The sequence below is a fragment of the Trifolium pratense genome, linkage group LG4 (assembly GCF_020283565.1).
Source record: "Trifolium pratense cultivar HEN17-A07 linkage group LG4, ARS_RC_1.1, whole genome shotgun sequence".
Taxonomy (NCBI): domain Eukaryota; kingdom Viridiplantae; phylum Streptophyta; class Magnoliopsida; order Fabales; family Fabaceae; genus Trifolium; species Trifolium pratense.
Genome location: NC_060062.1, coordinates 49,571,888 through 49,598,376, shown reverse-complemented (window position 1 = coordinate 49,598,376; position 26,489 = coordinate 49,571,888). Strand labels below are relative to the sequence as shown.

General features: G+C 34.1%; 3 protein-coding genes across 5 annotated transcripts; 2 read left to right on the top strand and 1 right to left on the bottom strand.

Annotated features, from left to right (window-relative positions):
* Positions 1 to 131: 131 nt before the first annotated feature.
* Positions 132 to 3,755, bottom strand: LOC123881393 (protein CHAPERONE-LIKE PROTEIN OF POR1, chloroplastic). Of its 2 annotated transcripts, none has more exons than XM_045930076.1 (5): positions 3,553 to 3,755; positions 1,914 to 2,130; positions 1,710 to 1,786; positions 649 to 1,093; positions 132 to 495 (listed from the first exon to the last, which is right to left on the bottom strand). In XM_045930076.1, exons 2-5 carry the CDS (start codon positions 2,054 to 2,056, stop codon positions 339 to 341), a joined length of 822 nt encoding a protein of 273 aa, XP_045786032.1. In that variant the 5' UTR covers positions 2,057 to 2,130; positions 3,553 to 3,755; the 3' UTR covers positions 132 to 338. The 2 variants fall into 2 exon arrangements, with proteins under 2 accessions (XP_045786032.1, XP_045786031.1); XM_045930075.1 differs by having other exon boundaries at positions 1,710 to 1,807; positions 3,553 to 3,754.
* A 3,219-nt stretch (positions 3,756 to 6,974) lies between these two features.
* On the top strand, positions 6,975 to 19,153 carry LOC123921716 (transmembrane and coiled-coil domain-containing protein 4-like). Of its 2 annotated transcripts, XM_045974368.1 has the most exons (15): positions 6,975 to 7,512; positions 7,594 to 7,675; positions 8,370 to 8,888; positions 9,170 to 9,338; positions 9,441 to 9,593; positions 14,673 to 14,770; positions 14,952 to 15,043; positions 15,205 to 15,275; positions 15,676 to 15,811; positions 16,742 to 16,801; positions 16,874 to 16,956; positions 17,152 to 17,228; positions 17,326 to 17,396; positions 18,672 to 18,729; positions 18,876 to 19,153. In XM_045974368.1, the coding sequence occupies exons 1-15, from the start codon at positions 7,241 to 7,243 to the stop codon at positions 19,050 to 19,052; spliced, it is 2,118 nt and encodes a 705-aa protein (XP_045830324.1). In that variant the 5' UTR covers positions 6,975 to 7,240; the 3' UTR covers positions 19,053 to 19,153. The 2 variants fall into 2 exon arrangements, 1 of the variants encoding a protein (XP_045830324.1); XR_006814173.1 differs by lacking the exons at positions 18,672 to 18,729; positions 18,876 to 19,153 and having other exon boundaries at positions 7,047 to 7,512; positions 16,891 to 16,956; positions 17,326 to 17,390.
* Positions 19,154 to 19,961: 808 nt separating this feature from the next.
* LOC123923439 (protein FMP32, mitochondrial-like) lies at positions 19,962 to 26,005 on the top strand. The gene is made up of 7 exons (XM_045976130.1): positions 19,962 to 20,520; positions 20,771 to 20,902; positions 21,324 to 21,383; positions 24,973 to 25,049; positions 25,155 to 25,211; positions 25,313 to 25,379; positions 25,603 to 26,005. The coding sequence occupies exons 1-7, from the start codon at positions 20,302 to 20,304 to the stop codon at positions 25,720 to 25,722; spliced, it is 732 nt and encodes a 243-aa protein (XP_045832086.1). The 5' UTR covers positions 19,962 to 20,301; the 3' UTR covers positions 25,723 to 26,005.
* The last annotated feature ends 484 nt before the right edge of the window (positions 26,006 to 26,489 follow it).

Below are 26,489 nucleotides of genomic sequence, written 5' to 3'. Positions count from 1 at the left end.
ATTCACTCACAGTTATGCAAGACAACTCTGCATTTTAATAACAAAAATTTGATAATACAAACAAGAAAAGCTTTACTCATTTCAAAATATAGAATGTCCAATGTGTGTAAATTTGGAAGCTAAACACCATATAGATGCAACAAAATGCAATACTTGTCATGCCTTTAAAATTCCAGTATATATGCTCATTCAAAAATTTAAACAAAGAATACAAAACCCAATTCAACAAAAAAAAAGGCTATAATTTGACATCTAGATGAGGTAAGCCATAACATTTAACATTATGTAAACTTCCACCGCAAAAACTAGTCTTCTGCTGAGATACATAGATTTAGCCTTCATCTAAGATAGGTTGATGAAATCCATAATAAAACATATGTTATCAATGATGTGATCACTTCAAATGCCCTTGGTCCCTTGATTAAAGGAATAGGAGGAATTACTGACACCATCAAGAAGGTTCCCAACAGCCATGAAAAGATAAATGCTCCAGCCCTGCACCAAAACGCGAATATATATAAATATGCTATAAGTGTTTGATTAAGTTGTTTATCCAAATAGGGTCATGGTTTAGTAGACAATATTGTCAAGTGAAGTTCTATATGTTTAATATATTTAGAAGAATTAGACAAGTCACTGTTTACATACCCATAAAGCACAGCTCTTATCTTGCTCTTCAGCCGGTCATATACGAAATATGTTGTGGCGAATAGAGATATTGCTACCTGAAGTGTTGGCCCTTCCTCAGTTGGAAAGAGAACAGTCAGAACACCAAGTAACAAAAATGCAAGTGAAGTTTTTAAGATGAATGTCGTTGATGGAGTGCGAAATCTGCCTCTGACAGCCTGAACAAATCGGGATTGATTAACTGCCCTAATTTTTTTCTTGACGTCAATTTTTGGGTTCTTACGCTCGTAGAACTTCTGCATGATTATTTTGTCATGCGCTGACTCAATTGAATCTACACTTGGCTTGTGCCCTGCATATTTTTGAATCAGGAAGTTCCTAGCTCCTTGAATTTCTTCTTCAGAAGCTTCCTTGCTTATTCCAAGTCGTTTATATGGATCATTCACATTGATTCTTGGAAAAACAGCTGTATTTGTAGCAAACGAGCAGCGAAATAATAAGTTGAGAGCTATAATATATTGATGTTTTGTTTTTACATAAGGTGATTCCAGGTATCATATGCATAAAGTTTAAAAAAACAAATTAAAAAAAAAAAAAACATATATATACGCATAAGATGCATATCTGTAAGGTAATATCTGTCCGTCAACCATAAAGCAGTTGCTTAATTGACAAAACATCCCCCCAACCTACATGCCAAGAAATAAACTACTAACCTAAACTGAAAAAATATTCCCCCTCCTTAAATTCCTCATACTCTAGCCACCTACCCTCCCAGGCTTGTAATGCATCACTCTATTTTTATCGTATTTTAGTTCAGTTTCTCCTACACCAACAATTATGAATGATGTGCTTCAACTCAACAAACCAATGAACAAGACCACAGGGGAAAAAATCCGTAGTCTATCTTCTCATACACCAAACATCCATGATGACCACAGAATTATTTTCAAGTTTGGTATCTTTACAATACTAATTGTATTAGAAAAACGTACCATTTAACTATATACCAGTTTTACTACATCCCGATTTGCTATATCATGAAATATATGAATTGAGCTTCATCTAGATAGAAAAGTTACCAGCAGAATCATTATCACCAAATGAAGCATCCATGGCACTTTTGACTAATTGAACTTGTCGTCTGTTGCATTTTATTCTAAGAGATGGAAAACATGTTCTGTAAATTGACAGGGCAAGGAAAATAATGAATTGTTTACCGTTCAACAAAGCATGAACCTTATATCGAATTCCAAGTTCAAGAGGTAATCGTTAATAAGGCATACCTTTCAACTCCGGGAAACGCGGTCCCTTGTATAGATTTACCAGCCACAGAAAAATCCATGACCCGACCACGGCGTGATTCTAGGCAACGAGGAGGTAATTGGGGGCATCTTGAGAGAGTACCACTCAGCCCAGATACAATCATTGTTATAAAAATATCTCCAGGAAATAAGACCCGATCTGTTTTTGCCTTGTCAGAATAGAGATCGCAACTCGATGCTATAAAATTCAAACACAAAAGAGAATCAATGAATAACACAGGACAGAATAAGCAACATCAGGAAAACAAATATAAGCACGGGTAATTATGCAATGAGTAGACCTTCAATTTAATCCCTAAACTAACACCGTCTCTCCTACTTGGTCCCTCTATTATAAAAAAATAACAAGTAGGCCCTAAAGTTTGTGAAATTCGTCGAATTAGTCCATCCCCCATAATAGACTAATTGCTACCAGAGTTGGATTGTAAGTAATATCTTACAGTGGACTAAAGAGTTGGATTTCACAAAACTTTAGGGACTACTTAAAAAATTTATGTATTATTTACTATTTTTATATACTTTTGAGACCAAGTATGAGAGAGGCGCAAATTCAAAGACTAAACTGAATTGAGGGTTTACTCATTATGCAATACAATCCAATTGCTATTTGCTACCATCATGCAATTAATTAATTTATTAATTGTTATAATCTAAAACTCAAAATCTATATGCCCCCTGTGAAAACATTTTCTATTTTCATTTTCTAAAATATGTGTTCATCTTAACTTGCTCATAAGAGAATGTAAAGTGGACAATTGTGATGGAAAGAATATGAAATGCAAGCTAAAGATGATTCATTTCTAGAAATATTGAAAACAACTTATTGGCAAATTTAGCACAAGCAAGATAACAACATACTATTCACAAGCAAGGTAACAGTACTCAATATATCTGTAAGGCCTAGTTCAACTGGCAAAAATGCTGATATTGCTAGGTTGGACACCTTCACTCAGGTTCAAACTCGAGACCTTGTAGTTGTGTGTGTTATTTTTTTGTGTAAATGTCACTTGGGGCCGTTTGGATTGACTTATTTTTTACCTTATTAAAAATAGCTTATGCAAATAAATAAACTTTTATGTTAATTCATAAGTCTAGCTAATGAAAATTGTAAATTCATAAGCTTTTTTTTCATAAACTAAGTTGGCAAGTTTATTTATTTGCATAAGTTGTTTCACATGAGTTCAAAAATAAGTCAATCCAAACTGGCCCTTGTCTAAAACCAAAAAAAAAAAGGTAACAACATATTGTAAAAGATAAGATAAGAGAGACATGATAATACAACAATATAAGAGTGTCTTCATGAAATGCAAGCACAACCCCCAAGTTCATTAATTCCATAGCAATAAGAATAAGAGTAGTTAGTTATGAAAAGAAGCAAAATAGAAAAACGACAATTTGGGTGGGTCACAAAATAGAACCTCGTATAAATCGAAAATAAAAAAAAAAATAAAAAAAAGAGTAAATTTTTTGTGAGAAATGGAATAACTAGTGGTGATGAAGTACTGAAGTAGAGGATAATGAAAGTGGAGGAGACAGAAAAGGGTATGAATTGGAATGCAAGTGAATTGAGTTTATTATTAAGGGTGGAAAGTGTGTTTACCTTTTTGGCGTTAGAGAAAAAGGGGGAAAATGAATTGTTCAGAGGGTGTTGTTGGGTTGTTGAATCATCATCATCGTTTTGAGAATGGAGTGAGTGAGGGAATGAATTACTGCAACGGATAGCAATTGCAGTGAGAGAGAGAGAGAGAGAGAGAGAGAGAGAGACAAAGGGCTTACCAAAGGACACCAAAACCCTACTCCATCCACTATTTTGTTGTTTTTTTTATAAAGCAAAAATTTAGGCATAATAATAATAATAATAATAATAATAATAATAATAATAATAATAATAATAATAGAGTTTAATTGATATGCACCGACGGTGTAAAATAGTTTTGCACAATCGTCCAATAAACACTCATTATTTTGCCATGTCATATCAAGAAAGTGGGGTGATGTGGCGGAAAACATGGTTGATATTGGTTGACAGTGTAAAATTATTTTACACCGTCGGTGCATATCAATTAAATCCAATAATAATAATAATAATAATAATAATTTTTGTCAAAAAAAAATAATTGATAAAAATTGATAATTCAGTTCACAAATCATAGTTCAGTCAAAATTGTTAAGTTGAACGTATCAAGGTTCAAACCTCGATTTTTCGCTTTGTATGTGTGAGCTTTCGTCTATCTACAAAAATAAAAATTATCATTTGATTTACCAAATTTATTTAGGCTCATTGTGTTTTTAATGCTATAAAATCAGTTCTTTAAATTTAGTTATTTTTTGACTAATTTTAAGTTTAATTTTTTTTTTTTTTGACAGAATTAAGTTTAGTTCTTATTAAATACTATAAGTTTTAATTTTAGTCTCTCATAATATAACACTGTGTAAGAATGGTCCCTATTTAATAAAAAGTTACAAAAAAAATTGAATATCTTTAATCCTCAAATTAATCCTATAAAATGTAAAGGGTAAATAGGGTTTTATCCCCCTGCAAAATAGGCTATTTTTGCATTACCCCCTGCAAATTATTTTTTTAGGCTTATCCCCTGCAATATGAAGATTCCTTGTTTTGGCCCTCTGAGAGTACAACAAGACAGCTGATGCAGATAGAATCTTGACATGGCACACATATGTGGATTTTTTATATCTTTTTTATTTAATTTTTATGCTACATCAGTTAACACTTAATAGTTACTATAACTTTTTTAAATAAAATAAAATAAAAGGAAAAACAACAACGTCATTGCTTATATAAAAAACAAAACAGCAAATCATCATCTTCTTCAAACTATGATCTTCTCAAACCAAAAATTACAACAAGAACAGAAAATCTTCACACTAAGCTCTCTCTCTCTCTCTCTCTCTCTCTCTCTCTCCCTCCCTCCCTCCATGACAGGCGAAACTCCGCCACCGCCGCTATCTTCACCATCGTCGCCAAGTTGAACAACAAGAACAACAACATCAAGAACAACACATTACCCAAAATCCAAGATTTGAAAAACGCATTACCCAAAATCCATAAATAGTTTGTAAAATCACAGTTGAAAAACTCATATCTCCTTCAAATTTCATCAACAAAATTGTTTGTAAAATCCAAAAATAAAAAATCACATAAATGAGAACATGGTTCTTCTTCTTCTGTCTTGATTTTTGAATCCTTCGACAAACCCAGATGTGTTCTTCGCAAATAATGAAACGAATGGGTGTTAAGAGATCTGAGTTTTTCAATTTTGGGGTTTGAATTTTGATTTTTGGTAAGAAGAGGAAAAGTTACGTTTGCAGGATTATGGGAAAGGTAGAATTTAGAAGAGGAATAATTTGGAAACAGGTTCTGGATTTTATTTCTTTTTCTTTAAAAAAATAATAATTATGTGCATTATTTAACTATGTGGCATAAATTTTTTAATAAAAAATAATGAAAAATCACGTAGGCATGCCACATCATCGATTTTGCCCAGTCACTGTATATGTTGTCGATTAGGGGGGTAAATGAGGGAATCTTCATATTGCAGGGGGTAAGCCGAAAAAAATATTTTGCAGGGGTAACGTAAAAATGGCCTATTTTGCAGGGGGTAAAACCCTATTTACCCAAATGTAAATAGGAACTAAAAGTGAATACAGTAAAAAAAATTAGAACTAAACTTAAAAACTCGTGATTTGTAGAGACTAAAAGCATATTTAACATTTTGTAAAAAAAAAATATATTTAACATAAAAAAATAAAAATAAAATTGAATAGGGTATCATCTCTGTATAATTTTAAAGATTAATTTTTTAATTTGGGTCAGATTTCAATGGATAGATCTCATAAGAGAAAATCTCAATTGGTAGCTACTAAAGACATTGGATTCTTCCATTCTCAATACTTATATTAGAGACAATAAAACTTTGCATAATTTTTCTTAACATTACTGTATTATTATGGCTTTGATTCGAACGGTTATTTTAATAATTTGAACAATATAGTTTGTTTGTGTTTCACGAGGGTTTTTTTTTCTTCTTTTCAATGAAGCTCTTTTGAATTATGTGATGATTTTAATAACTTAAGACATTGAATCGTGAATCAAAACACATTTTATGCAACGGTCTCTAAAAAAATTTGTACCAAATGTTAACCGTCCATTCACAATCTTTAAACATTGATCAATAGTTTTAGCATCTCGAAGACATCTAAAAAAATACATGACAATTAACTTTGTTGATAATACGTTGTAGAGAAACTTTGTTCCTAAGAAGATAATTTATCTTCCATACATTTTTTTTAGATTATTGTCTTGATTAGGTATTGAGCTGCTGAGATTTCAATCTTTGTGTCTTTTTTTTATACTTTTATTATGGTATATCTACTTTTAAAAATAGTCATTTTTCTTTCTATCCTTAAAGTTTTCCAAAATTCTTTTGACTATAAAGGTTGAAAATTTGATTTTTAGATTTTATTGAACATCATCTCAAACTTTTTCACATCAATCTTTTGTCGAATATCTCCGTGATATGTTTGCTATATATTGAATAGGTTTTATAGTTCCTTCGTTTCATCTTCGTAATAAAATATAATAATGTCTTCAACAAATAATAGAAAATAGACGACCTTTCTCGCATTTTATTTTTTTGGTTCTATAAACAAGTAGTAACAAATAATACTGAAATGCACCAATCGTTAGTTGGTTCAGTGATGATTGACGTTGAACTTGGTAGGTAGGACCACGGTTCGATCCCCCGCAATTGTAATCGGGAGGGGGCTGAAATTATTTAATGCCAGAACTGATCCTCGAACCAGATTAAACGGGTGGTAAAAGCCAAAAAATAAAAAAATAATACTAAAATGCATACATTGCAAATCAGGTGAACACACCTAACTTAAATAATATCATCATTGTCAATTGAGTTAAAACAATTTAATAATATGAGGATTATCAATTGAGTTAAAAGTTAAAACATACTTCACCTTCTTGTTTTTTTAAGAGAATTAAAATTATTCTAAAAATATGTTAGCCACGTCAGCAAAACACTTTGGTATTTGCACCGGTTTGGTGCCAAATATACCAATTGGTGAGACTCCTGAAACTGGAAATCCCGCTGCGCCACGTCACTTTCCACACCGTAACGTTTAAACCCCGTTTCACTTTCAACTCCCTTCAAAGATCCACTTCAATTTCATCCTTCATTTTTAACTTCAAAAATTCATCTTCCTTCTAAACAATAATACGACAACGTTTCATTTCTGTACTAATCGTTTCCCAGATGGCTACGGCGTCGACGTCATCGTCAACCACCACCACGACGCCGTCGTTTCTATCACCGACACAAAGATATGCTGCCGCAGCATTGTTCGGACTATCCCTTCACGAATCCCAACTTAATCAAACCCGAATTCTCCCCTTACCCGCTTCAGTTGACTCCATTTCCAACACCAACCGAATCAGCAGTAGTAGCTCTAGCAGTAGTGATTCTGTCTCCGATGACCCCGATCTTTGGGTTCACCAACATTCCGGTTTGCTCCGCCCCGTTTTCAAGTTCGTCTTTCTTCCACCTTTTCCCTTTCAAGTTAGTTAGTTAGTTATTCTGAATTTGAAATTGAATTTGAATTTGTGTAGGTTTCTAGATATTGATTCTTCTGCATGGTATGGATTAGAGGAAACTTCTGGTTCTGCTTCTGCTACACACCATGTTGGACCCGTATGTCTCACTGTCTCTTCATTTCTTACTTTCTCATGCATTCATTACCAATTGATACTAATTAGAACGAACCAATCACGACGGTGAGCATAACTCAATTTCAGTAAATCACATGTCTAACTTTTGAAGCAGTTAGGATTATGTCAAACATGCTTAATAATCGAAGAGTAATGATTGATTCACGGTGTAAAATATCTTTGCATTTCGCGGATAACATGAGTTATAATTTATATAAAGGAGTCTATTTCAGGCGGGAGAGGAGGCTGCAAAGGGGGTAACCGGAGCAGAAGTTGATGAAAAGAATATATTTTTTAAGGAAAATCCAAAATAATAAGTAGTCTTGGCTATTATTAAGATGAGTTTAATGGATATGCTTTGTTAGTGTAAAATTTACACTGACATCCAATAGAAATCAAACATTCATCCATGTCATTTAATTAAAGTGGGGTGATTTGGTGGAATACATGGTTGCTATTGGATGATAGTGTAAAATTATTTTACATTGACAAAACATATCCTATTTTCTCTTAAGATATTAAGGACTAACATGATGGATGTTCATATACTTTAACTTTAAGGATTAAATAGTGATGCATTAGCGACTAAATTGATGGTTTATTCTACTAATTGCATATTCACTTTAATGAATTTGTTTCACATTATGATATAATAATTGTGGATGCGAATGTTTCAGTTTATGAGACTGCTTTCACAAGAATCTGATGATGCTTCTGCTGAATCTGCTCAAAGGCTAGACAAAGAACTTGCATTGTCAAAAGCTGTTGATGCTATAGTACTTGGCATGGAAAAGAATTTGCAGCCTTCTAAGTCAAAAAGAGAGAGGCTTCATGAATACGAACAACGGTGTCGCGAAAAATTTTCGGCTCCTGATGTTCAATCTAATTCTGAAAAGATTGATGTTGATGTAAACTTGGAAACCCAGGATGAGACTGATGTTGCTCCTTTAATCAACTTTGAAGAAACGCACGAGGGACCTGATAATAGTAAAATTGATGAGAAACCAATTGAAGAAGTGGCGATGCTTAGTGATCAGAGGAAAGTGACGGTTCTCTACGAGCTTCTATCTGCGTGTCTTTCGGATTTGCGTGATGATGACAAAGAATGTAAGCGGAGAAGAAAGGGTTATGATGCTCGTCATCGTGTGGCTCTGAGGTTGCTGGCAACATGGCTTGATGTCAAGTGGACAAAAATGGTTTGCAACATGATGAATGCTTTTTTAATATAAAACTTTATTTAGTGAAACAAATTGTTTTAAGTTTGTGAGTTGCATATGGCTTCTGACTGTCTTTACTGAATTAACAAGACATGTCAGGAATTAATCTTTGTTGTGGTGAATGTTGCCTATACATTTGCCTTGGTTTCTAAGTTACTGACTTCCAAGTTGAGCCACGTTATATATTACGGGTTATTAAAATCTCCCACGGTTACTGGTTTGATATCTTCTAAGGACGAAGACGAATGTTTGCTTTGCAGGAAGCGATTGAGACCATGGTTACTTGTTCTGCAATGGCTATAATTAAAGAGCAAGAATTAAAGAAAGAAGAAGATCAAGCAAAAGGAGGCAAGTGGGCGAAATTGAAGCGTGGTGGTATTATTGGCGCTGCTGCAATTACTGGGGGAACCTTGTTGGCTCTTACTGGTGGTGCGGAAACCTTAATATATTTTCAACTGTAATATGGAATATAAGTATTTATAAATTAATCATTTTCCACATGTATATGATTTTGTTTAAATCATTCAACAGGGTTAGCTGCACCAGCAATTGCTGCAGGACTTGGAGCTCTAGCTCCAACTTTGGGTACTCTGATCCCTGTAATTGGAGCCAGTGGATTTGCTGCAGCTGCCGGTGCTGCAGGAACTGTTGCTGGTTCTGTTGCTGTGGCTGCATCATTTGGCGGTATGGATATGTGATTTGATTTGCCATAATTTTCTCATGCTATATTGATATATCTTCCCTTCCTTTTCTTTTCGAGTTTCATTTGCAGTTTATGTTTTAAGTAAATATTTAGTATCACGACCAAGGCATTTTGTCCTGCTAATGTAAGGGCAATTTCTGTTTTTGCTATAATTATCAATTGACATGCTTGCAATAGTTGCTTAAAGAAAATTGGAAAATGCTAAACAGGGCCCCTGGGGCAGTTAAGGAAACAAAAATGGTAATATAATCTTGAAAGTAGTGCATTCAATGCTGTTGGAAAATATTTAGTTTCCTAGTTTGTTATTTCTAGGAGATTCTAAGCCTATCTATTATTTCCTTTTATGTTTGTACTCTTCCTATTTAAACCAGCCTTGAGCTGAGGAATAACACATAACAGTATTGACTTATTATTTTCTACATGGTATCGAGAGCTCCCGATTTTGGGGGTCTCGCTTCCGCAAAACCCTAGCTGCCGTCGTGTTTACAATCTGACCACGACAACTGATTTTGTGTGCGGCACTGTTCACCCGGGTACTGTTCATACGCACTGTTCATTCGCTGGTACTGTTCACGCGGTTACTGTTCACACGTACTGTTCACCAGTGTTAATTTTTCTTTGCTGCTTCCGGTACTAGGCTAAGATTATTAATTATGACGTTATTTTATTCTCGACGACGATATTCCACTTTCAAATACCGTCGTGAATGCAAATATTGTCATCGTTTGGGACATACTATTTTTCAATGTTGGAAATTACATGGTCTTCCGCGACCTTCAAATCAGAAGAACAAAGGTGGAGGTGAGGGTCATACATTCCAAGCCAGTAATTCTGATCAAGAGCATCAGTCTTCTTCAATTCAGCTTTCATTCACGATGGAACAACTAGACAGACTGTACAAAATTCTTGAATCTAACACTCTTTCTGGCTCTGTTGCCCCCAAAGGTACTTCTGCCCTTTTTAGTGTCAGTCCCAGTCGTGCTTGGATAGTAGATTCGGGTGCAAGTGATCACATGACAGGTGATTCTACTCTGTTTTCTTCTTATAGTCCATGTGCAGGTAACCATAAAATAAAAATTGCGGATGGATCCTTTTCAGCCATTGCGGGTAAAGGTTCGGTTGTGTTGTCTCCAAGTCTAACCCTTAAAGATGTTCTTCATGTCCCAAATCTATCTTGTAGTCTCATGTCTGTCAGTAAATTAGCCCAAGATAGAAATTGTCAAACTAATTTTTTTCGTACTCATTGTGTTTTTCAGGATTTGAACTCGGGGAAGATGATTGGTAGTGCTAAGGAGAGTGGAGGACTCTACTACTTCGACATTGAACATGAATCACAACTACCTTCCAAACCAATAAGTTCATGCTTTGAATCATTTTTAGTTCTGAATAATAATAATGATGATGTTATGTTATGGCATTCACGATTAGGTCATCCTAGTTTTCCTTATTTAAAACACTTATTTCCTGAGTTATTTCGTAATAAGGATTTATCTTTGTTTAAATGTGAAGCATGTGAATTTGCAAAACATCATCGTTCTCATTTTCCATTACAGCCCTACAAACCATCAAAACCTTTTTCTGTTATTCACAGTGATGTTTGGGGCCCTAACCGAACGAGTACACTTTCTCATAAAAAATGGTTTATCACATTTATAGATGATCACTCAAGAGTTTGTTGGGTGTACTTGTTAAAGGGGAAATCTGACGTTTGTCAGGCCGTAAAAGATTTTGTTAAAATGGTGCAAAATCAATTTCAAACAAATATTCAAGTATTTAGAAGTGATAACGGCAAAGAATATTTTAACACAATGTTGAGTGATTATTTTCGTGAAAATGGAATTGTGCATCAAAGTTCATGCCCTAACACTCCCCAACAAAATGGAGTTGCAGAAAGAAAAAATAGGCACTTGTTGGAGGTGGCTAGAGCTTTACTTTTCGCAAGTAAAGTACCAAATTATTTGTGGGGTGAAGCAGTTTTAACTGCTGCATACTTAATTAACAGAGTGCCCTCCAAAGTTCTTAATTTTAAAACTCCAATTCATATTTTCAAAGAATGTTTTCCTAATGATCGTGTTTCAAACGATTTGACCTTAAAAATCTTTGGTTGCACTGCATTTGTTCATGAACATAAGAATATTAGCAAACTTGAACCGCGTGCTATAAAATGTGTTTTTGTTGGGTATTCTCCAACCCAGAAGGGATATAAATGTTTTGATCCAAAAAATCAGAAAATGTTTGTCACCATGGATGTTACATTCTTTGAAAACAAACCTTTTTTTGACACGCATCTTCAGGGGGGAAATTTAAATGAAGATTCGTCTCAAACTGAGGACATGAGTTTTTTTAACTCGTTTCAAACCGAGGACATGAGTTTTTTTAATAATTTATCTTTGCCGGTATCACAAAGTTCTAAGACTTATACTTCTGCACCAACGAAAAATGGCCATGATTCTTTATCTAATCCTACTCCTGTTATGAGTAGTGAGCTTGGTGAATCCGAGCTTACATTTTCTCATGAAGAAAACAATGAGAATCTTGAAAACAATGATAATGATGATCTAATTGAAATGCCACAAAATAATGAGTCATATAAAGATAATAGGTTTGAAGCAGGAAACAAGACTTGGAAAGGAAAGGTTTTTGTGAGAAAGAATCACAAAGAAAGTGATGAGTCCACATCTCAACACTGTCATGAATCTGAACCGGGGGATGATCAACTTCCTAAAAAAAGAAAAGGTAAGTCTATCTCTGTTTCTGAGAGTCGTATTTTGTATCCCGATATCGATGATCCTGTGGCTGTTAGAAAACCTGTTAGATCTTGCACTAAATACCCATTGTCCAATTTTATATCATATTCAAATTTGTCTTCGTCTTTTTCTGCCTTTACCTCAAAATTGTCTAGTGTAGAGATTCCAAAAAATGTACAGGTTGCTCTAGAAGTTCCAAAGTGGAGGGAAGCTGTACTTGAGGAGATGAAAGCTCTTGAAAAGAACAAAACCTGGAGTGTTATGACACTACCGGATGGCAAGAAGACGGTTGGATGCAAATGGGTGTTTACTGTGAAGTATAATTCAGATGGGTCAATCGAAAGGTACAAGGCTCGATTGGTGGCTAAGGGTTTTACCCAAACTTATGGTATAGACTACTCAGAGACTTTTGCTCCTGTTGCAAAATTGAACACTGTCAGAATTCTCTTGTCTCTTGCTGCTAACTTAGATTGGCCCCTACATCAGTTGGATGTTAAGAATGCTTTTCTCAATGGTGATTTAGAAGAAGAAGTATATATGGACATTCCTCTTGGCTTTGAAGACAAGTTTGGATCAAATGTATGCAAACTAAATAAGTCTTTGTATGGATTAAAGCAGTCTCCTAGAGCTTGGTTTGAAAAGTTCACTTATTCCATGAAGAAACAAGGGTACATTCAAGGACAAGCTGACCACACCTTGTTCACAAAGTTCTCCCAAGATGGAAAAATTGCTGTCCTAATTGTTTATGTTGATGATATCGTCCTTACTGGAGATGATATAGTTGAAATGGCAAGAGTAAAAGAGAAATTAGCATTAGACTTTGAAATCAAGGACTTGGGATCCATGAGATATTTTCTTGGTATGGAGGTTGCTCGATCAAAAGATGGTATTGTAGTTTCCCAGCAAAAATACATTCTAGATTTATTGAAAGAAACAGGAATGAGTGGATGTCGACCAGCAGATACTCCCATGGATCCTAATGCAAAACTTTGGGAAGAAGGTAGTGTTCCTGTTGATACTGGAAGGTACCAGAGATTGGTTGGGAAACTGATTTATTTGGCACACACTAGACCTGACATTGCTTTCTCGGTTAGTGTAGTAAGTCAGTTTATGCATTCTCCTTTTGAGGAACATCTTGAGGCAGTCTATAGGATACTGCGATATTTGAAAGCAAATCCTGGAAAGGGATTATTTTTTAAGAAGACTAATGAAAGAAATGTGTCTATCTTTACCGATGCTGATTGGGCAGGTTCAGTCACTGACAGAAGATCAACCTCCGGATATTGTACCTATGTTTGGGGTAATCTTGTGACATGGAGGAGCAAGAAACAAGGAGTTGTAGCAAGAAGTAGTGCAGAAGCTGAGTTTAGAGCTATGGCTCAAGGTATTTGTGAAGGATTATGGATCCACAAAGTCCTAGAAGAGCTTAAGATGAAAATTGAGCTTCCATTGAAATTATACTCTGACAGTAAAGCCGCTATTAGCATAGCTCATAACCCAGTTCAACATGACAGAACCAAGCATATTGAGATCGATCGACATTTCATAAAAGAGAAGTTAGATGCCGGAATCATATGTCTACCTTTTGTAACTTCGAGTCAGCAAACTGCAGATATCTTGACCAAAAGCTTAGCAAGACCCACCTTTGAGCATTTGATCGGCAAGTTGGGCATGATAGATATCTATGCACCAACTTGAGGGGGGGTGTTGGAAAATATTTAGTTTCCTAGTTTGTTATTTCTAGGAGATTCTAAGCCTATCTATTATTTCCTTTTATGTTTGTACTCTTCCTATTTAAACCAGCCTTGAGCTGAGGAATAACACATAACAATATTCACTTATTATTTTCTACAAATGCCTTGAAATTTTAAAAAAGAATCTTTTCTACTTAAAAATTTTGCTTTTATTTCCATTTTTGTTTCCTTAACCATTGTCCCGAGGGCACTGTTTAGCATAACCCAAGAAAATATCTCCCTGTCACACTTCAATACAAACTCTTTAAATTCATGTTTTCATTGTTCAGAAGGGGATACACAAAGGTAACATCTGAGTTTGTCTATAGTTTTAGAAAATATATAACCGGTTGAGTGATTAGCTACCATGAATATCTCAAAATCCTAAAGACAGTGCATTTTATTTCTTTGCAGTGCATGTTGTTTTTTGTATTTTGTTATTATGATTAAATAAGCATGTGTAGAAGTATAATATTTGGTTTCTCATTCTGTAGTTATTTGAACTTTTATATATGTCAGTGATATTCTGGTTTTAGGTGATGAATTTTTTTAATGTATCGATTTGTTCTACTTCTACCAGCTGCTGGTGCTGGACTTACGGGAACCAAAATGGCTAGGAGAGTAGGTGGTGTTGATGAGTTTGATTTCAAAGCTATCGGAGAAAACCATAACCAAGGCGTAAGTTTTTATAACTTCATATTCCTGCTTTCTTGCGACAAGACTTTCCTCAATTGAATTATGATTTGTGTTTCTACATTCTCATGTATGAACTTTGTCTTCCCTTTCTTGTATTATCATAATATTTTGGGACTTGGTTTATTTGTTTCAAATTAGATTGTTCTTGAATTTTTTATTGCAGAGGCTAGGGGTTGAGATCTTGATCTCCGGATTTGTCTTTGAGAAGGAAGATTTTATAAGGCCATGGGAAGGACTGAATGACAACTTGGAAAGGTAAAAAATAGTGAATACTTCATTACATTTATTGCCAGTCGAGGAAGCCCGTTTCAGCTTGTAATGATTGGATTGGATGCTACATGATTAAAAAAAAAAAACTTGTTATCATTCTTATTGGTCCCACAAAAATGACCTTTTATGGCCTTGCCAAAAGTTAGGTATTCACTTCAATGGGAGTCTAAAAATCTGATTGCTGTGAGCACTGCGATTCAGGATTGGCTTACTTCAAGTAGGTTTGGAATTTGGATTTCTGTCACTTAGTTATTATTACTCTATACTCCCTCTGTCCCATAATAATTGTCCCATTTACAAAAATATTGTCCCAGAAAGAGTGCCGCTTACAATTTTCAATGTAATTTAATTGATTTATTTTTTTCAATTGTATCCTCTAATTAATACTATGTGCATCACTCTTAAATTTTTATTTTCCACTTTGCATTTATGATAATGAAAAAACACCAATGGTTAATAAGCATAAATTAGTAAAAAGCAACATTCTCTTTCATTTATCATCTTTTCTTAATATGTTTGAAGTGGTCAAATGTGACAGTTATTGTGGGTCGGAGGGAGTAGTAGTATATAAGTACAGTTGTGTATGATGATGCTAATATTTTCATGACCTGCATCAGGACTTGCAATGCAGCTGATGAAGCAAGGGGCAATGATGACCGTTTTGAGCACACTTGTAACTGCTCTGGCTTGGCCAGCTGCATTACTTGCAGCAACTGATTTCATTGACAGTAAATGGACAATAGCTATTAACAGGTTTACTTCGTTACTTTGTTTCTTGATAGTAGACTAGAAAGTATGCTTGGCCGTGAGCAAAACTTCTGTGTGCTTTTGTCATTTGATATCATGTACGGAATTTAAGATGCTAGACTCTTGGAGTATTAGGAATTAGGATTGTCATTATGTTTGCAATGTTATTGGGCTAGGCTTTTGCTATTTGCACACCGTTACACTGCTATAGTCCTTGACCCAGAATGTTAGTGTAAATAGGTGTATAAGATTTATGTTTTGCATCTCATCAAATATCTACACATTTATATTACATTTCAAATTTTCACAAGGGTTTCAGTTGATTTTGCTGGACAGTTAGTGAATTGCTATCAAACTTTACTGAGTCATGGAAGTTGACAAGTGTAAGGAACTAATTTGAATTAGTCTGTGTTTGGGGAACATCATTGCCATATATCATATACTCTATTCCTAGATGCAGCTTTTTCAGGACTTCATCTAACCTAAGTGTCACTCAGTTTTTGGACTCGGTCATAATCGATGGATAAAAAAAACTACTAATATATTTTAGACTGTTAAAATATTATTAAGGAAATTTAACCTGTTCAGGATTCATGGATTGGATGAATATCCAAATCCAACCACCAAACCATCCATATTTATTGTATTATTATTTTTGTTTTCTATTTCCACGGAATTAGAATTCTGATGCTCACCTTTTCCACCTGTAAGATGAAATCTACATATAATTTGACCTACTGCCTAAATGAAATCTGCATCTTGTGCGGGTCAAATACCATAATTTTCTTGTAAAAAACCATTAATGGATTATATATAAGACATCCAGATCTGTTTATATTTGTCTTTTTGGGTTAATGTGATGATTTCAGAAAAGTTTATGAACAGTTTCTGTAGTTTACACTTAGATATGCTTATCTTAGTTAATCTGTTTTTCAGATCAAATAAAGCAGGAAAGTTGCTTGCTGAAGCATTATTGAAAGGATTGCAGGGAAATAGGTATTTTACTATTTTTTACTTCAATTATTAGACAACGTAGATGATGCAATAATATTGATATATGAGTTTCAGGCCTGTGACACTTGTAGGTTACTCTCTTGGGGCAAGAGTTATTTTTAAGTGCCTGCAGTATTTGGCTAAAACAGAAAATGGAGGTAGGTATTTCTAGCTTTCTCTCTTTGTCTGTCTTTGATGTGTTAAATTGATAGTTTTTTTTTTTTTTTTTTTTTTTTTTTTTTTTTAACTCTTGCACTGGGGCATATATATGATTCCATGTCCTTGGGTACTCTGTGTGTTTATCCATTAAATGAGATGTTCTTATTAATATTTTGGTTTACCCTTATTGGCAGCTGAACTAGTAGAAAGAGTTGTACTTCTTGGAGCACCCATCCCAATCAAGGATGAGAATTGGGAAGCTGCTAGAAAGGTTTATATGGGGGGATATAATTTTTCTCTTGATAAAACTTCCTCATCTGTTTTGTGATAATGTTTATTTTTCTTCTGAAAATCGTGGTATTCTGTAGATGGTAGCAGGAAGGTTTATAAATGCTTATTCAAGGAATGACTGGATGCTTGGAGTTGCCTTTCGTGCCAGGTACATAAAAACATAGTGGTAGAATTTCTACAATGCAAAGTTTTATGTACTTCAAATTGACTTTCACGAACCTTTGGTCCGATTAAATGCTTGCAAATAGAGGTTTAATATGAGGAACAAGCTTGGCTTGTCAGTGGAAAAACTTGCTCAAGTTTGGCTCAAGTCAAGTCTGAAGCTTGATTTTGGATTGTTTAGAAAATATGATGCTTATACTTTAACACCTTCATGGATCAATCATTTCTTTTTCATTGCTAAATTTCTTCTTGAATTGTTTTTAGAGTCTGTTAAATTTAGTATTTAAGTGTCATCTTCATGCTAGAAGACGAAGATGATGTATTCAGGAAAATAACTCAAGAATAGTAAAAAAAAAAAGAACATAACTCAAGACTGGAAGGCAAAATCTGTTACTATAAAAATAGTATAATTTTTGTAAGATGGATGATGGTTACTCATTTTAAATATGACAGTAGGAAATTGTAGTTAAGTTGTAGATATAAAAATAAAATTACATTTGTCCAGGTAAATGTTAATAAAATACCCAAGCTATTGCCAAGTTATTACCGTCAACCCTACAAAGTTAGAGCTTATATGATTTAAATGAAGTTTAATTTCAAGCCTAAGTTATTAATGTCATGTCAGCCCTACAAAGTTAGAGCTCAGTTAATTTAAATAATTGAGTTTTATTCTATTCCAGCTAAAAGGTCATGGGATGTCATGTGTCGATCCCCAGGCCTCTGTTTTCCGCCCAACCAATGAATGAAAATTGAAAACATGTGTCGATCCCCAGGCCTTGTTATTTAACCAAACAATAGAACTTGTCCAAGCTTAAAATGAATCAAAGCTCGAATAGTACCTGTGAATACCATACTACTATATTAGCTCATATACACTCCTACTACTCATGATTCTGAAAACTCACATTGAAAAATCTTAGCTAGTCATATCATGGATGTTGTTGTTTTTTGTGTTACACCTTTTTTGCATGTGAACAGTTTCCCATCTAACCCAAGTTTGCAGTTATATTGGGGTCTGCCAAAATTTTGAAATGAGGGAGTGCAAAGGGTTAGGGATTTATAGTCATAATATGGTTACTTTTCAACTGATTGAATGTATGTCTACGTAATTTTTGCATAATTACTATGTAAATTTTGTAGAATTATTTAATATTTCGATCATTTTGTGCAAATTGATTTTAAGTACTACGGTAAGTAGATTAAATTTTAATGGGCAGAAAGTTGAAATTATAATTATATTTAATTATTTTACTTTGAACAGTTTACTCACAAAAGGATTAGCCGGAATTGAACCAGTTGATATTCCTGGGATCCAAAATGTAAGATACTTCTTCATCCTCTTTGATAATGTATGAATATTTTTGCAAGTTGCAATCCTATCAATAATAAGCATTATTGAGACATCGTTCATGACATGAAATTCAAATATTAGTATTTTTGTTAATGAGTGTTATTTGATTTGCAGGTTGATGTCACAGATCACATTGAAGGCCATTCATCTTATCTGTGGGCTACACAACAGATCTTAGACCAACTTCAGTTAGATACATGTTTTCCAGTTTATAATGGCGTTTCTTGCATACAGTCAGGAGCAGAGCAAGAAATTTGGATGAAGGGAGGAGGGCAAGACCAAAAAGTATAGTAAAATAAATTAAATTTTCACATGTACCCTTACATAAGCAAAAAAAATATGTAATTAATATTTTCTTATCAGTGAAAGAAATATAAATTATATTGAGTAAAGGAACAGATTATAGTTTTTTATTTTTTGTCAATGGAACAGATTATAGTTAGTAAAAGAAATTTGTTTTTCGTCAAAAAAAAAAACAAAATTGTTTTGGATGTGCTGTATACATTTCTTAGAAGAAATTGATCTCAGTTTCATCTATCTCTTAAAATGGTTTTGTACTATTAGTGTAATATCGAATATTCCATACCTAAGAATTTTTTTTTTTTTTGACAGCCATACCTAAGAATTTATTATCAAATGATTCAGTTTACAGGAGTGTTTATTTAGAGGCAACAAACTATTTTTTTTTTTTTTTTGAAGTGTCTGATTTTATTAATCAAAGAGGCAATAAATCTAGAGCCACAACTGCGAAAATACAAGAAGGATCCAAACAAAATCAGAACAAGAAGAAATAGCAAATTTAGCTAGGTAATGGGCAACTTGCTGCGAAAAAAATTTAAATTATTGAAACCATGGTTCATGTTTTGGCATAGGTGTTCACCCATCTCTTAAAATAACTTTTACAAAATGATAAAATAACATAACATAACTTTTTCTCTCCGAGTATAATTTGAGAATCAAACTGATTAACGGAGATATCTTTAAGGGACAAAACTGATTAACGGAGATGTCTTTAAAGGATTTATTCGGACATTTTTTTTCTTCTTTAAGGGACCTATTCGGTCATTTTTTCTTTAAATGACCAATGTAAAATCTAAAATATCTTTAAGAGACCATTTTACTAATTTATTTTTTTTAATTAAGATATACTGAATTTGCGTTTTTTGTTCTAATTCTTAACCCCTTGTCTAAGTTGTCTCTACTCTGTACACGGTTTGGTGATTTTAATCGCAAGTGCAACAAAAACACTCCAAAACAACGCATCATCCCTTCACTGCCATTGGCCATTCGTTACGATATAAAAGTAACCGTCCATTTCACATTTCCCCACGCAATTCATATTTTTATTATTATCTATCATCATCTATTTTTAATTATTTTTAATTTAATTCTATTCCATCCTTATTATTCGATTTTCCCTCTTTCTCAACTATTTTTCTTTCTTCTTCTCCTCATACTTTCATCCTTCTGAAGATTTTCTGCACGCAGATTCAAATTCAAATTCAAATTCGAAACCTCAAATCGTTTCTTCGATTTTCCCATGGCCGCGGTTTGTAAGCATATGCGGCAATTATCTCGATTAAGAGGTTTAGGGCTTTCCAGATTATCACCATCACAATCATCACCATCATCTTCTTCGTTTCAAACTTCAACAATATTCGATCCATATTTTTCACCTCCACTTTCAACCACAAGATCTTTTTCTCAATTGGTCAAATCCAATGGCAAACACTTGTTTCTCGTTGACACATTGGCCCTTGTAATTCCACTTTTCCCTTTTGTGCCCTTTTTAGTTTTTGTTTTACTCGTTCCGATTCCCGATGAGTTTGACCAAATCACAGTGGCACCGTAATTAAATAATGTAGTTTTTGCCTAAATTAGGGTGACACATTGTGATTCTGCCAAACTCACCGGGGGGCCAGGCATGTTATTATTATAACTTAATGGTTGAATTTTATTTTTAATGATTTTGCGGTTTAATTTATTGTTTTGAATTGTTGGTTTTCTAGGTTAGGAGATTAGAAGCACAAGGAGTACCTTCAAAGCAAGCTGAAGCTATAACTGCTGCTATAACTGAAGTTTTGAATGATAGTCTTGAAAATGTGTCTCAAGCATTGGTATCAAAAGGAGAAATGCAAAAAGTAAGACCCTTTAATACCAAATACTTTATTATTTTTAGTGAATTGCCAATTTATGCTAGGAATCTGAAGTTAATAAAGTTTGTAAGTGATTTGTGAAATTATTGAATCCTAAATTATATTTACTTTGGGATGATTTTAGGGACTGAATTTATTGATCTGAGTTGAAAAGAATAATGTGATAAAAGATTTTTGATTTTTGCAATCGTTTTGGAAGTTTGTTAATTTAAGAGATCAAATTACTTAACTCCTACGAGTTTAGGGACTAAATTGGCGGTCAAGTAACTTGTTCTTTGATGTTGTGATTCTGTGGGGTGTCCATTGTGGTCTTTGTGTTGCAAAATGTCATGGTTGACTTTATTTTAGAATCCGAAATATAACAATTTGTGTACTAATATGAGCTATTTTGTTTGTTTTTTTTAAGACTGAAATGATTCAAGAGTCCAACCTGTCCAAATTCAAATCAGAAGTACAAAGCTCACAGGTATTAATTGATTATGACTTCTGAGGAAGTGTTATACTTATGTGTGGATTTTATGTTTTACGATTTTGTTTCACAAATGCTGAGTTGGTACTAGTTGTGAACATGCAAGGGCTGTACAAACAACTTTTTTGCTGCATATATTTTTATTGCAGGCTGGAGGCATCCTACATAGGTGTGATGCCAGGCCATAAGTACAATTAAAATTTTTCATGAGCTAGCTACATTAATTCAGGACGAACAATATTTTTTGCATTTATTTATTGACAAAACATATTAGGGTATATACGCATCCTGCTCCCCAAGTATTAGGTATACACAAAATACCCATTATTGTCTTTGTTCTGTACATCAATAAAATATGCTAATGGCAGTTTTTGGCTAAGTTATAACTAAAGTGATTAGATTAATTCCTTCACTATTCTTCCCCATCTTTTCCGATGATGGATTCTCTTTCTGTTGTTTTCTTCCTTTTCATTCCACTCACTGCTTCTCTTGTATTGCATGTGATGAACAAGAAGTTGTCACTAACTTCCAAAACAATGTATTTTTCTTTTTGAATCAAAGATAACTTATTCATTTAATCCAAAATAAGAGTAGAAATACAAATAGATCATGTGTAGAACAATCAGGGGTCAGACTGAAATATAGACGCTCTAGCAAAGCTATGGGCTACTCTATTAGCTTGCCTCCGACTAAAAGCTAGATTGAAACTAACATGAGTAGAAAATATAGCTCTACATTGAGCGAGAATAGAGCCTAACTCATTTTCATTAGGACTTCTATACAGCACAGCGTTGACAATGGTTTGGCTATCACTGTCAAAAGAGACACTCTCATATCCACGAGTGGCTGCCATTTGCAAAGAAATAAGAAGAGCAGTAGCTTCACATTTAGGTACAGTACCAAGAGATTGAAACCAAGCTGTCTTTGCCCACCTGAGTTGTCACAAAAGCAAATACCCACACCAAAGTGGGATTCGGCTTGGAAGAGAGTGCAACCAACATTACATTTGAGATAACCATCTAATCTAACGGCTTCGTCCAAGACTGCAGAGGCGGAGGGTTTGTGGAGTTTGTAACCAGCGTAGCAGAGGCATTTTTTGCACCAGGTAGTCACTTATTGTGTCTAATGAGTGGGTTGCTATTGCCCGCGGAATAGCATGTTTGTGATCCCAAAGACAATTTTTTCTACATTACCATATACACCAAAGAGTAGTGACAAAATGAAGCTCGAGGTCCTCAGGTAGGGTAGCTAACAATAGAAAAGTGAGACCGGTAGCTACTAGACATAGACATATAGTGTTCTATGTAATTCCACATTTTCCAGCTTACAACCAATCAAGTGCTTGCAGTCAAAAAACAAGTGCGCCATTCATTCTCAAGAGGGCACTAACATTACACGAGTGTTAGAACATGTCACTCCATGTTTTTGAAGATTAATCCTTGTGGGAAGACAACCTCTTAAAGATTACTTTTGAAGGCACACATAGAGACCAAAGTTTTCACCACTCACCAGGGACAGCTATGGGCTCGTTCTCAGCAGCAACCTCCATGCAGATTTTATAAGCTGATTTCACAGTATACATTCAATGGTGGGAAGCTTTCCAAATGATTGCATCATGGTCTGCTCTAGAGTGTAAGGTTATGTTCGATAAATCCGCAGCATCTTGAGAGTTAAAGAGAGATGTGATGAGCTGGTTGTTCCCCATGTTGTTCACTGGACTGAAGAGGTGGGACACCTTAATATCCACAAGATGAGTTGGTGGATTTAATATCCAGACATTAATATTGCTTCCGTCACCAATATACCATCTGCAACCAAGAGATAAAAGAGGGATAGTGCTCCATATACTCCGCCAAGTATAGCTTTGATTATGACCGTTTGGCATGCAAGAAACTGGTTTGATGGAAATATTTAGCTTTATGAACCCGAGTAAGGAGAGAGGAAGAGTTTGTTGTAAGCTTCAACCCTTGTTTACCTAACATGGCGAGATTAAAGTTGTCTAGGTCACATAAATTCATGCCTCCATGATCTTTATGAACAATCATCTTGTTCCAACGAAGCCAATTGATGCTACCGCCACCATTCTTTTTTGAACCCCAATAAAAGGAGTTTAACATTCTTTCATTCTAATCTTCAAAAGTGGAAGGGAGGAGGAAATCACCCATGCTATAAGAAGGGATCGCCTGGGCAACCACTTAAATAAACACCTCTTTACTTGCTCTAGAAAGAGATATAGAATTCAAATTCTGAGTTTTTTTTTTTCTTTCTAAACTCGAAATATAGATCGTTTATTCCTTCCAATCATGGAGGGGAGGCCAATATATTTACCTTGTCCAATTACCTCAGACACACCAAGGAGAGAAGAGATGAGGACATGAGCGTTTGCTTCCGTATTTCTGCTAAAAGAGCCAACTTTTGATAGTTTATAACTTGGCCACTAGCTTCGCCAAAACAATGTAGTTTGAACACTTCTGAAATTGTTGCAACCATACTAATGGGTTAATTGTTGGATTTCTTGAACCAATTCAATTTTGGGATTTATACTAAACTTCTTTTGTGAGATATCGTTCTTGTTCAAACTTTTGCTGCTGCCATGTTTCTTAATCATGTTTTCTTATTAACTTTCTGCTGCTGAGGATAATCAATGACTTGTTCAAAACTTCCACGGGGAACTTGCTAACTTCTGATCTGATATTTGTAAAACCAGATAGTATAGAAAGCGAAGGAATTGAACACAAATTTTAACCAAGACAGAAAAATTCATTAAATCTCTTGTCTAGTTACCTTATATATCTGAAGATCCTCCAACCAAACGGGCTGTATTTTTGTTGATATGATTAAGATTCTTGGGTCATTGATTGTGATCCTCCTCAAAGTTGATCTCATTTAATCATGGGAAAATATTATGTTGATTAACTTTTTCCAAATTGAAAGATACAAAATAATACTCTTTCTGTCTCATGTTAAGTCTCATATTAACAAAAGAAGAATGTCACGAAATAAGTGTCGCTTTATGTTTTAAATGTAACATTAAATATTTTATTCCATTCTACTCCTAAATTAATACTATTTGCATCATTCCCCAGACAATTATACTTCACCATGTATTTATGACAATGGTTAGCACTCAATGATTAGTAAGGATGGTTTTATGAAATTGTTACACTCTTTATTTTATTATTTTATGTACAACAAGTGTAGAGACCCGACGTTGTCCAGGTTAGACATATATTAATTTTTGAAATTCTAATTTTCATCTCTTTTATTAATCTGTCTTAATATCTGAAGTGATGCTTAATATGAGACAGTGTAGTACATAGATACGCAGAGCGCACACTTCTATTGCTTACTTATTCACTTCGCATGCTTGGTTGGTTATGATGCATTATGTTAGGACATTAATGCTGGGAGAGCATCTGTCATTTGTCTTATAATGGGAACTATTGTGCTACCTTTTTTTTTCCTGGCTTTAATGTTATTTTTCCTTTATCCTGGTAATTTTTGTTTGCTTTAATTTGTTTGTTTTATTGGTGCCATTTGTTTTGTGTGCCTGGTGCTGTAATATGCTGAAAATTTTATAATTCAGGGGCACCATTTTTCACTGTTGCAACATGAGACTGAGAAGCTTAGGAATGATATAGAGAAGATGCGCAGTGAACTGAGGTATATTTTTATCAGTTTTAGCAATTGGTCTTGATCAACTACCATAGCCGTTCCTATTTGATATGTTATGATTTTTATGGTGTAATCACATGTTTTGTGATGCAGGTATGAAATGGACAAAGTTACTGCTGGACAGCGATTGGATTTGAACCTTGAAAGGGGGTAAGCAAAGAAAAGAACAAATGTGCTGTTTGTCAAAGATTACATAACTTATTTGAATTCTTGTTTTTACTGCTACAGTTGATGATTCATTGCATTTGCAGGAGAACTAGGGAGGAACTGTCAAATCAGAGTGCTGAAACTAACAACCTGACCAACAAACTTGATAGGGTAATAAAAACATCTAAATATAATTCGCTTCATTTCAAACTCAATTTTAGCCAAATCATTTTACAAAATATTTTATTCAAAATTATGCTTATCAAATGTTCATCCAAAGAAACACGTACAAAGCATACGCGTGACATTTAGAAACTGATTTTCTTGCTATTTCAGTTCATGCCAAAAATTGACAATCTGTTTTTTTTTTTTGTTAATGTGTCATGATATTCAGGAGATTCATTCTTTAAGAGCACAACTGGAAGCCGCTAAATACGAGGTCATAAAATACTGCATAGGAACACTTGTTTCAATCTCTGCTGTTGGTCTCGCTGTACTTCGTATCTTGATGTGAACTGGTTGTGACATCTCAGTTAACCTCTATAAAAACTAGGTATCAAAGAATCAAGAGTAGTAGCTATTGGAAAATGTTATTACTGTGAGATACAATTGCAAATTTACAATACAGTGATAGTGGAGCTGAAGGAACTAGCTCCCCGTTAGGCAAAAATTGGGCCTTTTTTTTTAAGCCCTATTCTTTCTACAGATATTCTTTCCATTATTGTTGTTCATGCTTTTGGGATATTTGCACGTATAGTATGATATATAAATACACACCTTGAAGGCTTGGATTATAATTGACTTCAGTTTAGCAGATGAATCTAGATGATATATTTGCATGCTTACATATAAATTTTAATTGCTTCCTTTCTTTTGCCCAGTAGTCTTAGGAAATTGATTTGGTGCAGTTACTGGTGCACACTATTTTAATCTCAAATGTTGGATCAATTTTTTATTTTTTTTTTGACAACAAATGTTGGATCAATTTTTATCACAAGATGGTGGTTTGACACTCAAACAAGACAAGCAATATCACGATTGAAAGTGACAACCTACCACCAAATCCTCTCAAAAGATACTTGCTACAATTTTAAAATCCTAACAATCCAATGATATAGGGCCCGTTTGTTTCAGTTTTAAAAAATTGAATTTTTTTTTTTTGTATTTTTTAAAATAGATTTTATAAAACCGTTTTTCAAAATATTACAAGTTTTTTTATATTTGTTTTTTCTAAATTGAAACATTAATTTTGAGATCATATAACATAAACATACATTATTG

Coding starts and splice junctions, on each gene's coding strand:
- LOC123921716 (XM_045974368.1), top strand. CDS start 7,241: ATGGCTACGGCGTCGACGTCATCGTCAACCACCACCACGACGCCGTCG. Junction 9,339..9,440: donor CTTGTTGGCTCTTACTGGTG/GTGCGGAAACCT, acceptor ATCATTCAACAG/GGTTAGCTGCACCAGCAATT. Junction 15,812..16,741: donor TGGACAATAGCTATTAACAG/GTTTACTTCGTT, acceptor TCTGTTTTTCAG/ATCAAATAAAGCAGGAAAGT.
- LOC123881393 (XM_045930075.1), bottom strand. CDS start 2,056: ATGATTGTATCTGGGCTGAGTGGTACTCTCTCAAGATGCCCCCAATTA. Junction 1,094..1,709: donor TGGTGATAATGATTCTGCTG/GTAACTTTTCTA, acceptor CTACAAATACAG/CTGTTTTTCCAAGAATCAAT. Junction 496..648: donor ATAAGAGCTGTGCTTTATGG/GTATGTAAACAG, acceptor GTTTTGGTGCAG/GGCTGGAGCATTTATCTTTT.
- LOC123923439 (XM_045976130.1), top strand. CDS start 20,302: ATGGCCGCGGTTTGTAAGCATATGCGGCAATTATCTCGATTAAGAGGT. Junction 20,521..20,770: donor TCGTTGACACATTGGCCCTT/GTAATTCCACTT, acceptor TTGGTTTTCTAG/GTTAGGAGATTAGAAGCACA. Junction 20,903..21,323: donor CAAAAGGAGAAATGCAAAAA/GTAAGACCCTTT, acceptor GTTTTTTTTAAG/ACTGAAATGATTCAAGAGTC.